The sequence below is a fragment of the Theropithecus gelada genome, chromosome 14, assembly GCF_003255815.1.
Source record: "Theropithecus gelada isolate Dixy chromosome 14, Tgel_1.0, whole genome shotgun sequence".
In the NCBI taxonomy this organism is placed as follows: Eukaryota; Metazoa; Chordata; class Mammalia; order Primates; family Cercopithecidae; genus Theropithecus; species Theropithecus gelada.
In genome coordinates this window covers 43,108,931-43,125,454 of record NC_037682.1, presented here as the reverse complement: position 1 = coordinate 43,125,454, position 16,524 = coordinate 43,108,931, and the positions used below count along the sequence as shown (strand labels likewise).

The 16,524-nt window shown below is 35.1% G+C and overlaps 1 protein-coding gene across 1 annotated transcript in view; it reads left to right on the top strand.

The window, feature by feature from the left end:
* The window catches only part of ANO5 (anoctamin 5), a 72,662-nt gene extending 59,626 nt beyond the window's left edge, over positions 1–13,036 (top strand). The window contains exons 18-21 of the mRNA XM_025355794.1: positions 5,922–6,127; positions 7,666–7,844; positions 9,213–9,318; positions 12,673–13,036. Coding sequence (XP_025211579.1) covers positions 5,922–6,127; positions 7,666–7,844; positions 9,213–9,318; positions 12,673–12,894 — 713 coding nt within the window. The 3' untranslated portion in view covers positions 12,895–13,036. The remainder of the gene's footprint in view (positions 1–5,921; positions 6,128–7,665; positions 7,845–9,212; positions 9,319–12,672) is intronic.
* The last annotated feature ends 3,488 nt before the right edge of the window (positions 13,037–16,524 follow it).

Below are 16,524 nucleotides of genomic sequence, written 5' to 3'. Positions count from 1 at the left end.
GAAACCTCTGTAGATTTAAATGACCCTGTCTGACAGCTTTGAAGAGAGTAGTGGTTCTCCCAGCATGGAGTTTGAGATCTGAGACAGATCGCCTCCTCAACTGGGTCCCTGACCCCCGAGTAGTCTAACTGGGAGGCACCCCTCAGTAGGGGCAGACCTCACATGGCTGGGAACCCCTCTGAGACGAAGCTTCCAGAGGAACAGTCAGGAAGCAACATTTGCTGTTCAGCAATATTCACTGTTCTGCAGCCTTCGCTACTGATACCCAGGCAAACAAGGTCTGGAATGGACCTCCGGCAAACTCCAGCAGACCTACAGCTGAGGGTACTGACTGTTAGAAGGAAAATTAACAAACAGAAAGGACATCCTTACCAGAACCCTATCTGTATGTCACCATCATCAAAGACCAAAGGTAGATAAAACCACAAAGATGGGAAAAAAACAGAGCAGAAAAGATGAAAATACTAAAAATCAGAGTGCCCCCCACACCACCTGCAAAGGAACGCAGCTGCTCGCCAGCAATGAAACAAAGCTGGTCGGAGAATGACTTTGGCAAGTTGAGAGAAGAAGGCTTCAGACGATCAAACTTCTCCAAGCTAAAGGAGGAAGTTCGAACCCATCACAAAGAAGCTAAAAACTTTGAAAAAAGATTAGATGAATGGCTAACTAGAATAACCAATGTGGAAAAGTCCTTAAATGACATGATGGAGCTGAAAACCATGGCACGAGAACTACGTGATGAATGCACAAGCTTCAGTAACCAATTGTTTCAATGGGAAGAAAGGGTATCAGTGATTGAAGATCAAATGAATGAAATGAATGAATGAAATGAAGTGAGAAGAGAAGTTTAGAGAAAAAAGAGTAATGAACAAAGCTTCCAAGAAATATGGGACTATGTGAAAAGGCCAAATCTACATCTGATTGGTGTACCTGAAAGTGATGGGGAGAACGGAACCAAGTTGGAAAACACTCTGCAGGATATTATCCAGGAGAACTTCCCCAACCTAGTAAGGCAGGCCAACATTCAAATTCAGGAAATACAAAGAATGCCACAAAGGTACTCCTCGAGAAGAGCAACTCCAAGACACGTAACTGTCAGATTCACCAAAGTTGAAATGAAGGAAAAAATGTTAAGGGCAGCCACAGAGAAGGATCAGGTTACCCACAAAGGGAAACCCATCAGACTAACAGTGGATCCCTCGGCAGAAAATCTACAAGCCAGAAGAGAGTGGGGGCCAATATTCAACATTCTTAAAGAAAAGAATTTTCAACCCAGAAATTAATATCCAGCTAAACTAAGTTTCATAAGTGAAGGAGAAATAAAATCCTTTACAGACAAGCAAATGCTGAGAGGCCTGCCCTACAAGACCTCCTGAAGGAAGCACTAAACATGGAAAGGAACAACTGGTACCAGCCAGTGCAAAAACATGCCAAATTGTTAAGACCATTGATGCTAGGAAGAAACTGCATCAACTAATGAGCAAAATAACCAGCTAACATCATAACGACAGGATCAAATTCAACAATATTGACCTTAAATGTAAATAGGCTAAATGGTCCAATTAAAAGACACAGACTGGCAAATTGGATAAAGAGTCAAGACCCATCAGTGTGCTGTATTCAGGAAAACCATCTCACATGCAGAGACACACATATGCTCAAAATAAAGGGATGGAGGAAGATCTACCAAGCAAATGGAAAACAAAACAAAACAAAAGGCAGAGGTTGCAATCCTACTCTCTGATAGAACAGACTTTAAACCAACAAAGATCAAAAGAGACAAAGAAGGCCACTACATAATGGTAAAGAGATCAATTCAACAAGAAGAGCTAACTATCCTAAATATATATGCACCCAATACAGGAGCACCCAGATTCATAAAACAAGTCCTTAGAGACTTACAAAGAGACTTAGACTCCCACACATTAATAATGGGAGACTTTAACACCCCACTGTCAACATTAGATGGATCAACAAGACAGAAAGTTAACAAGGATATCCAGGAATTGAACTCAACTCTGCACCAAGTGGACCTAATAGACATCTAGAGAACTCCCCTCCCCAAATCAACAGAATATACATTTTTCTCAGCACCACATCGCACTTATTCCAAAATTGACCACATAGTTGGAAGTAAAGCACTCCTCAGCAAATGTAAAAGAACAGAAATTATAACAAACTGTCTCTCAGAACACAGTGCAATCAAACTAGAACTCAGGATTAAGGAACTCACTCAAAACCACTCAACTACATGGAAACTGAACAACCTGCTCCTGAATGACTACTGGGTACATAATGAAATGAAGGCAGAAATAAAGGTGCTCTTTGAAACCAATGAGAGCAAAGATACAACATACCAGAATCTCTGGGACATATTTAAAGCAGTGTGTAGAGGGAAATTTATAGCACTAAATGCACACAAATCAGGAAAGATCTAAAATTGACACCCTAACATCACAGTGAAAAGAACTAGAGAAGCAAGAGAAAATACATTCAAAAGCTAGCAGAAGGCAAGAAATAACTAAGATCAGAGCAGAATTGAAGGAGATCAAGACAAAAAAAACTCTCCAAAAAAATCAGTGAATCCAGGAGCTGGTTGTTTGAAAAGATCAACAAAATTGATAGACCACTAGCAAGACTAATAAAGAAGAAATGAGAGAAGAATCAAATAGACACAATAAAAAAATGATAAAGGGGATATCACCACTGATCCCACGGAAATACAAACTACCATCAGAGAATACTATAAACACCTCTACACAAATAAACTAGAAAACCTAGGAGAAATGGATAAATTCCTGGACACATACACTCTGCAAAGACTAAACCATGAAGAAGATGAATCCCTGAATAGACCAATAACAGGCTCTGAAATTGAGGCAATAATTAATAGCCTACCAACCAAAAAATTTCCAGGACCAGATGGATTCACAATAGAAATCTACCAGAGGTACAAGGAGGAGCTGGTACCATTCCTTCTGAAACTATTCCAATCAATAGAAAAAGAGGGAATCCTCCCCTAACTCATTTTAGGAGGCCAACATCATCCTGATACCAAAGCCTGGCAGAGGCACAACAAAAAAAGAGAATTTTAGACCAATATCCCTGATGAACATCAACGCAAAAATCCTCAATAAAATACTGGCAAACCGGATCCAGCAGCACATCAAAAAGCTTATCCACCATGATCAAGTGAGCTTCATCCCTGGAATGCAAGGCTGGTTCAACATACACAAATCAATAAATGTAATCCAGCATATAAACAGAACCAAAGACAACACATGATTATCTCAATAGATGCAGAAAAGGCCTTTGACAAAATTCAATAGCCCTTCATGCTAAAAACTCTCAATAAATTCAATATTGATGGAACATATCTCAAAATAATAAGAGCTATTTATGACAAACCCACAGCCAATATCATACTGAATGGGCAAAAACTGGAAGCATTCCCTTTGAAAACTGGCACAAGACAGGGATGCCCTCTCTCACCACTCCTATTCAAGACAGTGTTCGAAGTTCTGGCCAGGGCAATCAGGCAGGAGAAAGAAATATAGGGTATTCAATTAGGAAAAGAGGAAGTCAAATTGTCCCTGTTTGCAGATGACTTGATTGTATATTTAGAAAACCCCATTGTCTCAGCCCAAAATCTCCTTAAGCTGATAAGAAACTTCAGCAAAGTCTCAGGATACAAAATTAATGTGCAAAAATCATAAGCATTCTTATACACCAATAACAAACAGAGGGTCAAATCATGAGTGAACTCCCATACACAATTGCTTCAAATAGAATAAAATACCTAGGAATCCAACTTACAAGGGATGTGAAAGACCTATTCAAGGAGAACTACAAACCACCGCTCAACGAAATAAAAGAGGACACAAACAAATGGAAGAACATTCCATGCTCATGGATAAAAAGAATCAACATCGTGAAAATGGCCATACTGCCCAAGGTAATTTGTAGATTCAATGCCATCCTTATTAAGCTACCAATGCCTTTCTTCACAGAATTGGAAAAAACTACTTTAAAGTTCATATGGAACCAAAAAAGAGCCCACATTGCTAAGACAATCCTAAGCCAAAAAACAAAGCTGGAGGCATCACGCTACCTGACTTCAAACTATACTACGAGGCTGCAGTAACCAAACCAGCATGGTACTGGTACCAAAACAGAGATAGAGACCAATGGAACAGAACAGAGCCCTCAGAAATAATACCACACATCTACAACCATCTGATCTTTGACAGACTTGACAAAAATGAGAAATGGGGAAAGGATTCTCTATTTAATAAATGGTGCTGGGAAAACTGGCTAGCCATATGTAGAAAGCTGAAACTGGATCCCTTCTTTACACCTTGTACAAAAATTAATTCAAAATGGATTAGAGACGTAAATGTTAGACCTAAAACCATAAAAACCCTAGAATAAAACCTAGGCAATACCATTCAGGACATAGGTATGGGCAAGGACTTCATGTCTAAAACACCAAAAGCAATGGCAACAAAAGTCAAAACTGACAAATGGGATCTAATTAAACTAAAGAGTTTCTGCACAGCAAAAGAAACTACCATCAGAGTGAACAGGCAATCTACAGAATGGGAGCAAATTTTTACAATCTACTCATCTGACAAAGGGCTAATATCCAGAACCTACAAAGAACTCAAACAAATTTACAAGAAAAAAACAACCCCATCAAAAAGTGGGTGAAGGATATGAACAGACACTTCTCAAAAGAAGACATTTATGCAGCCAACAGACACATAAAAAAATGCTCATCATCACTCACCATCAGAGAAATGCAAATCAAAACCACAATGAAATACCATACCATGCCAGTTAGAATGACGATCTTTAAAAAGTCAGGAAACAACAGGTGCTGGAGAGGGTGTAGAGAAATAGGAACACTTTTACACTGTTGGTGGGATTGTAAACTAGTTTAACCATTGTGGAAGACAGCATGACGAGTCCTCAAGGATCTAGAACTAGAAATACCATTTGACCCAGCCATCCCACTACTGGGTATATACCCAAAGGATTATAAATCATGCTGCTATAAAGACACATGCACACATATGTTTATTGCAGCAGTATTCACAATAGCAGACTTGGAACCGACCCAAATGTCCATCAATGACAGACTGGATTAAGAAAATGTGACACATATACGCCATGGAGTACTATGTAGTCATAAAAAAGGATGAGTTTGTGTCCTTTGTAGGAACATGGATGCAGCTGGAAACCATCATTTTCAGCAAACTATCACAAGAACAGAAAACCAAACACTGCATGTTCTCAATCATAGGTGGGAACTGAACAATGAGAACACTTGGACACAAGAAGAGGAACATCACACACCGGGGCCTGTCATGGGGTAGGGGGCGAGGGGAGGGATAGCATTAGGAGATAAACCTAATGTAAATGACGAGTTAATGGGTGCAGCACACCAACGTGGCACATGTATACATATGTAACAAGCCTTCATGTTTTGCATATGTACCCTAGAACTTAAAGTATAATAAAAAATAAATACATACATACATAAAAGTAGATGGGCTAGCAAGATTGAAAAACTTGGTTACCTCACTAAATTGCTAATACAAATGTAAAGACTAGACAAGCATAAACCTAAACTTAGCCCATAATAAAAGGCAAAGAGAAATAGAATTTGTTCTAACAAACATGTTTCTAATGGAAGAGCAAAGAAGGAACTCAACCATGCATGCCCAGTTTCTTTCTTCCAGTTCTAGCAAGCAGGTAAGTCCCCTGTGGAGAGGAGGAATTGGAGAGACAGACAGAAGCCTGAATTGTCATATTCATGTGGATCACTCCAAAATGAAAGAAGTAGCAGGATTTGGACAGGGTGTTCTTGTCTATCTCCTTCACAATAATGACTTCATGCCTTTTTCTTTTCTCTACAGTTATTCAATTTGGATTTGTTACACTATTTGTGGCCTCTTTTCCTTTGGCTCCTCTTCTTGCTCTCATAAATAATATTGTAGAGATTCGAGTGGATGCCTGGAAACTTACCACTCAATACAGGAGAACTGTAGCTTCTAAAGCTCATAGCATAGGTGTTTGGCAAGACATTCTTTATGGAATGGCTGTCCTTTCTGTTGCAACTAATGTAAGTGGACCTATTTCAGTGGGGTGACTTTGTATTTCATTTTGAGGGGCACGGGGAGATGCGAATGATGCTTAATCTTTACATTGATTTCATCATGGTGATACTTTATAAAGCTAAAAGTTCCCAAAATAACTGTTAAGCACTGACCAATATAGAAAAACCGATGTCATGCTAACTCTTAGAAATACAAGAACAATGACACAGTTTCACAGCATGTGACAAAGTAGACAGAAAATAAGTAACAGTATATTGTGTTTGGATAAAATAATTAAAAAATGATTATATTTGTATTTGTATACTACAGAGAATGTACATTTACCTGTTATGTTTATGAAACACTTAAAATGTAAGAAAAATAAATTTCCAAAAGTATAACTTTTACAATGCATTTTAACTTACAATATACTTTACAAATTGAAGTTGATAATAAGATAATAAAAAAAGAAAATCTAATACTTTTAAGTAGGATTCATATAAGAGAAAACAAAATTGAAATCATAGAGCTTAATTTAAATGAAAGCTTATAGGAATGAGCCAAAACCACTATTACAGAAAACTCCATTGCCATACATTTTTAATTATTAAAAGAAGACTGGAAAATGAGCTGAGTATATAACTTAAGACACTATCAAAAATTGTAAATCAAATTGATAGAAAGTAGTAAAAAAGAATAAAGATGTAATCAGAAATAATCAAATTAGAAAACAAAAAGTGACATAATTTCTAAGTAAATCAAGAGCTAGACAAAGTAAGTAAAACTCTGGAAAAAAAAGTATGAGAGACTGTTCCAATTTACTCCAATATATTTTGAAATATATTTGAAATGACCACTTGTTTAGAAAGCAAAATGTCAGATCTATTCACTAAGTAATAGAAAGCCCGAATGGACCATTAGCCATAGAAATTACAATGGAATTTTTAAAGCATAGCACTAAAAATATAGGTGCCAGAGCCAGGTGGTTTTTAATTGACATATCTAACCTAAAAGAAATATGCTATTTATACTATTCCGGAACTTAGGAAAGGATGGGAAAATATCATTCCCGTGGAATCAAATACTGAAATTAATTGCACTGAACTGTGAGAAATTTGCAAACACATGATATTCAGTTTCTTCATTCCTTTCCTGTTAATCTCTAACACACACACACACACACACACCACACCCTGCAGTCCTACCTCATTGGGTTAGTCTAAGAAAGTGAATTTGGTTAAGGATAGTAGAACTGTGCTGTTAAACAATAAGAAATGTAAGGAATAGCAAGGCTTGATGGAAAGAACATGGTTCTTGGAGACAGATACATTTTGGTCTGACGCTCTACTTAGCCACTTTGTAGCTATGAAATCCTGGAATACTGATCACACACTGTAAATGAGCTGTTTTGTGTTTCAGGACAAAGACTTGCATATTACTATGATTTGTAGTAGTATTTAATTATTTTGCATCTGTACAATTTATGGTACTGAGAGATGTACAAGTCAGACATTATTAAAACTAAATTGGCAGCCCATGATCTTCCTCTTTTTTTATTCTTCAGGCCTTTATTGTTGCATTTACGTCGGACATCATTCCCCGTCTAGTTTACTACTATGCTTACTCAACAAATGCCACGCAGCCTATGAAAGGATATGTGAATAATAGCCTGTCAGTATTCCTGATAGCTGATTTTCCAAACCACACTGCACCTTCGGAAAAACGAGACTTCATCACTTGCAGGTGATTTGTTTGTTTGTTTAGGTTTTAGTTTTATCCTTTAAGTGTATTTCTTAAGTTATCTATTACCTTTATGTCTTACAATATAAAGGATTTTCTTAGGGCAACAAAAATCCTGTATAAATAAATTGTATCCATTCTAGAATTCACACATTGCATGATTCAGATTTGAAAAGGTAAAATGGCAAAAAGTAAGAGATTATAGGTAAAGATAACATTAATTTAAAATTTTTTCTTACTTTCTAATTTATCAAAAGGGTTTGTCACCAGCAAGTGCCCCTTAGTCCAAAGCTGCAATAATCTATAGATCATACAACATTGTCATATTGTATATACATTTAACTTACTTGAATTTATCTGTGTCCTTGGAAAAGAGAGTGTGTGAGAGAGAAATAACAATATAATAATATGATATAATAATATGATTAGTTCACCACCTATCCTGCTAAAAGGTTTTATTCTGTATAGGGAATATAAAATTGCATATGTGAACCTACTGTTTTTACACTCAGTGTATCATGTACTATGGGATCTTTTCACCATACAATTTAAAGACACACACACACACACACACACACACACACACACACACACACACACACATATGCTTATCAAGGCCCCTTAATTTAAACCAGCTGTTTCATTTGAGACTCCAAAAAAAAAAAAAGAGAGCAAAATATTGCAAGACAAGCAGACATTATTATATTGCTATATTACATATTTGAGTAGAATGAAATCATAGCCTAATGTGTTTAAGAGCATGGCCAGTGGTGTCAGATTTCTAGATGTGATTACCCACTAGCTGGACTAACTATTTCAGTAAGACCAGTATCCAGTGACTTTATAGAAGAGAATGAACACACAAAGTTGGACATTAAGAAAATTTCAGAATTGTGTTAGGAAAAACAAAGCAATACAACATCAGAACAGCCAAGAGAAAATAGAGTTTCAAGAAGATAGAAGTGGCCTATAATATTCTTATTTTTGAAAGTCAAATCAAAGGATTAATATATACCTGCAATTTAAGGATAGGAGAGAAGGAAAGGATTGGGAGTGTTAAGGAGTGGGAAAAGAGGAAGTGGAAGCAGCAAATTTTGAATAACTTATTTGAGAAGCTTGTCTTTGAAGGGCAAGAGAGAAGTTTCACTTGTGTGTTTCTTCTTAGGTCTATTTTGCATGTAAGTAGCATATACCCTGACTTTATGTGAACAAGAAAGATAAATGTTTCATAATATCAATTAACTTTGACCTGATTTTTCTGATCAGCTAGACAGGTCTGTTAAGAGAAATAATAAGAAATTATATTAGGTCTCTCTAGTTGAAGCTATAACTTTTTTTTTTTTTTTTTTTGCATTTACTTCCACTTTTCAGGTACAGAGATTACAGATATCCTCCTGATGATGAGAATAAATATTTTCATAATATGCAATTCTGGCATGTCCTTGCTGCCAAGATGACCTTCATCATTGTTATGGAAGTAAGCTGTTGTTAACTTTCATTCCAGTTACTCTCCTCTCTTTAGGCAGGTATTTCCAAAGGTAACCTCTCATCAGAAAGTTAGCAATATCTCAATAAATTGTCTTGAAGGAAGTATTGTATTTGTTGTCATAAAAAGAACCTTAGGGATATTTTCAGTACAATGGATTGCCTATTACTCACTTATTGCTGTTGAACATGTCATGGGGACAGAAAAGGAAAGGAAAACAAATACGGTCTTTTTCCCTTGAAGTCAGGAAAAGGGGAAATAACCCACGGATTTTACGGAGTACCTATTATTTACTAGTTCCAGAGGCAGTATTAAATCATAACAATATTGTAAATTAGACCTTATCGCTCACCTTTGAAAAAGGAATCTGAGATTCAGCAAAAATAAGTAGCTGGCTTAACGTTAACTAACATTAATGCTGGGTCTCAATGCCAAATGTGCCTCACTCCCAAGTTTGTACTCTATCTATTATTTTTATGCTTCCTCTCTTGTGGAATATCTAGTGTAATTATAGAGATAAGGCATGGAAGAAAAGGTAACCAATACAGAGGCAGTATTGGACAAAGTTTCAAATTGAGTGATACAAATCATATGGCAAGAAGGCCGATCAGGGAGAGAAAAGTAAAATAAAGGCACTTTTTCATCCTGGATAAAGCCCAATAAAAGACAATCCTAACCCAAGAGCATGCCATTCCAACCAGTTTCGGTTTAATTTATTTTTATTGTTATCAAGGTTTCACATGTAATTTTAAAAATCAAATCGTTCTGCATGGCAAAAAAAACAAAAGAGCAATCGTACATAATATTCCTGCCTACCCTAAAATTCTAATATCCAAAGTAAACATCTCAACTTTTTAAACTCACTCTTCTAGTAGTTACCCTTGTATGGCAAAAGAACATGATTTCGCAGTTATATATTTTTATTTTTTAGTTTTAGGTATCAATTACTGACATTCTACTTTGGCAGATCTCTCACACACACACCCACACAGAGAGAAAGAGAGAAGGGAAAAAAAAACTTTCTCTTTCTCCTACTGCTCAATAATTAAAGCATTTTTTTTGTCTTATTCTGAAATTCAAAACCTCAGGAAAGAGGAAGTATTTTGATAACTTATTTAGCAGCAATATATGATCTAATTTAAGGCTTTTGATAGCCTTTATTTATTATTTTTAGAGTGACTCTTCATTTACTTTGCTGCAGAAATATTTAAGTGTTTGATACAGAGTGCCACCTGAGATCCTGCTGTTTATACACTAAATTACATATTTTTGATATTTAATCTCAATTCTGAAATATTTCTGTCCATCAGTTTTGAGTAAGATATTTTATATAAATACAATAGTCAGGGTTTATAAATTATGACTTTATAAATATTAGTCACATCTGTTTCCTGTCTTACATTCTGAACATATTTCTTTTATTATAATATTGCTTTTCTTTTCTCCCTCTGTCTCTTAGTTCTTTATGAATTTATCAGTCTTTCATTCCAACATTTTGCATCAGAAGTTTAGATCACCTTTCAGCCAGTACATTAGTTCAGGAATTCTTTTGTTTTAATTTATTTATTATTTATATTAATTTTTTGTAATAATTGCAGGCTCCAACCAAGCATCATCCTGGGACTTCTCTTCATCTTGTCTTCTATTGGAGACTATATTTTCTGCAATCTATGTTTCTCCCATTTTTGGTTTTCTAGCTTATTTTGGTGAAGCACATCCTCCAGTAATATCTGAGGAAAAATTATGGGCTGTCCATTTTTGAGGAATTGAATATTGAAAATTTCTTTTCTTTCCTTACATGTGATTATTTGGAATAGAATTTATAATTAAAAGTTGTTTTCTTGAAAAAATTTTAATCAACATTATTTTGGTATTCCTGAAGTTTTGAAGACATTGTTTCATTTTCATTCAGCTTCCAGTATTGCTACAAAATGCAATACTATTCTGACTCCCCAGTCTTTGTGTATTAACTATTTTTAAAATCAATACGGTTTTAGGATTCTCTCATTAGCCCCATTTTTATGAAGCTTCACAAGGTGGTTCTTTGCTATTTGTCAACATTCATTGTTTTAAACACTCATTGAGCCCCTTAGATCTAAAAACGTACTTACCCATCAAGTTGAGACAATTTGCTGGCATAATTTCTTTGATAAATTTTTTTCTTTCTTTGTGCTGTCTCTCTGGAACTGCTGTTACTCAAATTTACACTTTCTAGTTTGAAATTCTAATTATTTGTTTTCTCCTCTATGAAAACCTGGATTAATATCTTTTTAAAAATTCTACTTTTTTTCTTTTACTCCTTTCCTTATATCTGGTTCTTTTTTTTTTTTTTTTCCATGTCAGAGACTTTCCTACATATTGGGTGGTTCTGCTCATGTTTAAGAGTGTGGCAGTGAAAAGCTGACTTTAAGTATTTTGTGCATACAGGAGTGGTGTCACTTGGTGGGTTTCACCGTAGGTTGATAAGGAAGTGAGCTGACATTTTCATTGGATCCTTACAAAATTTTGACATCCACAGTTCTACTTTTACAGAGTTGTTACTTTTCCCAGAGAAAACTCTTTAAATCTGCCTATTGAGATATTTTGTGGCTGCCTGTGTTCTAAGACTTGAGCAACGCAGAGGGGACTAAGTATCTCACAGTTCATCGTGCTGAATTTCACTGTTTTTACGTGGTTTTTTTTCAATATGTTTTCATACATCCACTGTGTCTGGTGCCCCTGGATTCACAGCTTTCTGTTATAATTTCTGCAGAAAGTAAACTCTTCAGCTGCTTCCAGGGTGTAGTATGGAGTAAAAGAATACCTGGATACAAATGGGAGAAAGGCTCCGAAAATTCAAGTGCTCCTTATGCGAATTTTTATCTAATCCTCTTGTTTTCAACTCCAACTCACACTAATACCTTCAAAAGTCCTTATTGTCTTCTTTCCTGAACTTTTCTGACATTCTAAAACAAAATTGGCTTTTGTCTTTTTGGTTTCCACTGTCAGTCACCACATCATCATTTGCAAGTTTGCTAGCCTTTTTCAATCTTTTGAGTCTAATTCCTTTATATCTAATTCCTTTATAAATATTTTATCAGCTTTTCAGGAAGGAGCAGTGATAAAGAGTATATTCAATAATCATGTTCAACTGGAATATTGCTAGTTACATATTTAAGTATATATTTATTTGTTTAATGTTGATCTTTGTATGAAAGTTCTAGGACAGGGACCATATCTTCTTGCTTGCCTTTCTACCTCATATGTTGAGCAGTTTTTTAAATAAGTGAAATGATTTTTAAAGACTTTCTGCTGAACATGTGACACTTCTAATAGCGTCTAATCTTTCCTTTATATTTCCTCTAGCATGTTGTGTTTTTAGTTAAATTTTTGCTGGCCTGGATGATACCTGATGTTCCAAAAGATGTTGTGGAGAGAATCAAGCGAGAAAAGTTAATGACTATCAAGATTCTCCATGATTTTGAGCTCAACAAATTAAAAGAGAACTTGGGAATTAATTCTAATGAATTTGCCAAGCATGTCATGATTGAGGAAAACAAAGCACAGCTGGCTAAATCAACAATCTAATCAGCATAATGAGGAAGCAGCAGGTGGTCTGCCTTACTTCACTTTTTCCTCTGGGTTTAGGGCCAGAGGTCAGAAGCCATGTGTCAATTTTACCCCCCCTTTTTTTTTTAACTCAAAGTTTTTATACACTTTTATAGAGGCCAACTTTGTGATGTTGGAAATGTACTACTTCTCTGCTTCATTGACTGGGCCCTCTCCAGATGTTTTCTGAGGTGCTGTAAATGACTGTTGAAAGTGCAGGTAGAATCAGAATACTGGGATATTATGAAGTCTTGCAGTTTAGTAAGAAACACTGGCCTTGGGCTGTCCCATCACTTTCCAGTGCATCTGTTTATTTTTATGGTCTTCTCTTGGGTTATTTGATACCTCCTTCCCCAGTAAGAAAAATGTTGGGGCAAAAAGAAAGGGATCAAAGAGGCTGACTGAGCCCTGTATATCCTATCATTTTAAAATGTGCAAATGAATTGCCAAGATCAGATGACATAAGAAAACTCACACATTACAGTGTTAATGGATCATAGCAGAGGTTTATTCCTGACACATTCAACTACAATCAGAATCCCAGATAGTTCTTCCCAGTAAATGCAGAATTCCTTTTCTCGAGACTGGAATTTTGGGTTTCAACATAAAACAACTTGGTTCTTAGAGATAATAATTTGGTCATAATAGTTTCAAGACTGATCTTATCTGGAAAACAACATTATGAAGCTGTTAGATTGCTTCAGGTTCTCAAGCAAAGATACAATAGAGAAGTAAATGTGTTTTCTTAGTAGTTAATGGATGCAAGACAATGTATATTGATTAATTTGTGGATTTTAATCTAGAAAATTGCTAAATTTCTTAAAAATCACTTTTCTTCTGGAATGCCAATTTCACATCATGAAGCCTGTTTGTATAAGTTAGGTACAAGCTGTTTATGATAAACATTTCTTTGCTTTAAAATAAGTGCAAATCTTTTAATAAGTTTACAATCTTTTCTATTGATGTGTCATCTTATACAATGCTCAGTGCCTTGTTCCAATACCTCTGACACAGAAGAAGTCATGTTGTTAGCTAGTGATTTGATGTGATGTAACATCTTAAATGTAAGCTTGTCTTAAAGAAATTGTCAGTATAACAGCAACCACAGACTTGAACACCAAAAGTGAATCAACCAACTAAGAATAGTTCATAGACTTAATAATCTAAGGGGTAAAAATGTTTGTTGAAGTATTCCTCTCAAATTTAGGCTTGTGTTACATGCACAAAAATCCTTGTTCTTTTTTCACTTAAAAAAAAAAAACTAAGTATATATAAATTTGTGTATCTATACACACACATATCTATATAAATAATTATTAGCACTAGAGTGATACAGTCAAGTTATGTAGTATTTGAATCTCTAGTTTCAAATTATAATTCACCTCCAAAAGAATATTGTTTTATAATCGCACACATAAGAAATTTTATCACAATATTTTAAACTAACATTTCATTATCTAATGCTAATAAATTATTGTGGTACTGCCAGTATTAAATATATGGCAGATGGTATTAACTACTGATCAATAGTAAGCATATAGAACTGGGGATTATGGATTTTATAAACTATGAGACAGTCACCCCAGTTTGGACTGGGACTAATGCCCGGTACCGATTTGTCATCCACTGAGTAGACTTTATGAATATTTTTGAGTAATTTGAAATGATCTCATTATTGAAAGATGATTTCATATGTAGAGTCAGAGTTACCATGATATCTGCCACCAATGCAGGATTTTTGGCATGTCAAATCAAATTCTCCATTGCTACAGTGTAGAGTGCACACAGCTCATATTGCTTCCTTCCCGGGTGCTGATAAAAATAAGAAAGAGTATGGAAACTGGTTTCTTGAATATAAACTTTAATTTTTAAAGCTTAAAAGTATTCATAGAGCTAGACTGTATGATAAATAAAGACAAATTTAATTCACAAAGATATCTGTACCCTGCAATTTTAAAATATACCAACTAAATTTTGGGTTTCTGGAAGTGTATGGAGAAAACAGCAAAGAAAGAAATTATTTTTAAGATGAGTAAATAATTCCCATGATTGATAGATATTTTCCTTCTGAAATGTTATGGACTGATATTTTTTATCCACCTTTAAATTTCTTACCAAGAAGTTTATCTTTGTTTTTCAGGTTTAAAAATGAAATACAGGTATTCCTCACTTTCCTGAAAGCATGCTAACCAAAATCAGGAGCCAAACCAATTCAGATAGATGTGTCTTATCTAATTAAACCATTGGTTTTAATAGGAGGGCTGCATTAAGAGAGCCCAACCACCACCTATAAGTTGATAATTACCAGCATGGCAGGTGATTATATCCGCTGACCAAGTGCATAGTTTTGTTTTGTTTTGTATTCAGAATGTTCTAGGGAACATTTGAGATTTTATGTGAAATAAACTTTTAAGTGCCAAAGCCAAAACAATACTTAACTCTTTTCAAATGCCCTCTTTCATCCTTGCCTTCAACAATTTTCCTTTGCACACAGGAAGTAAAATCTACTTCAAAACATTTATTTTAGAGGAATCCATTAAGAAGGAATGTTTTACTTAAATGAAATGCTGTCTTACTTTTGCTGTGTCTTTTGACACTTCTTAGCTTTAATAGTCTTCTTTTAACCAAGCCATTCTGCAAGTTATCAAAGAATAGGAGAAGGAAGAGGAGGACAGATGAAGGTGACGGGAGATGAGAAAAAGTAGGAGGGAGGAAAGAATTATTTCCTTATGAATCCTGTGTGTGTTTCTTTGGAGGAAAGAGCTGTTCCGAGGAAGCTTGGCCCAGCTGCTGTTGATAAGAGGTATATCTCTTAACAAAGACACCTAATTAAAGCGAGAGAAAAGCTAAAGAAAATTTCAATGTGACAACTATCATGTGTCAAAATAAAACTTAGATTCCAAAGTGATTTTGTAGCGTTGGGCGCTATGAGTAGGTATGGATCTTTGTTGATTGACTCCAGTTGAAGGTGAGAAATCTGTAACAATCATTCAAAAGGGAATCTATTATTTTGAAAGAAACTCTCATATTTTTTTAAAATTGTTAATAGTTGTTATATAACTAAGAATGTTATGAAGAAAAATAGCATTGCAAAAAGCACCATTGGTCAGGCTTACAAGTCAGCCACAAAGAATCGGTATAACTACTGTGTTATTCTTTTTCTAGACAAATTTTGACTCCTCTACTTTTATGTCTAATAATTCCAGTATTCTCTTTATTTCAGCATTATGTGAAAAATGATGAGAATGTTAAAAAGAAAATAATAATGTGGTTTAATTGGTGTGAGATACTTGCTTCCATCTTCCTCTAAGGTTTGACTAGGTGTATCTCTCCTGTGTGTGAGATTATGTCCCCTGGTGTTAACCCAGGAAATGAGTGCTCCTTTTTAACATTTCTTTCTTCCAAGTTTTTTTCTTCCAGGAAAAATAATATGCAGTTATGCAGGAAAAGCTGTCTTAAATAATGTGTACATAAATCTCAAGAGAATCAAATTTATACAGTGAATAAAGTAATACTTAATATTAAACTACATTTTGACATGAACTCAATTTGTTCTTACAGTAAAATGTTGATATTTTTGGAGTTTATTCCTTTTTGAGTCATATTTGT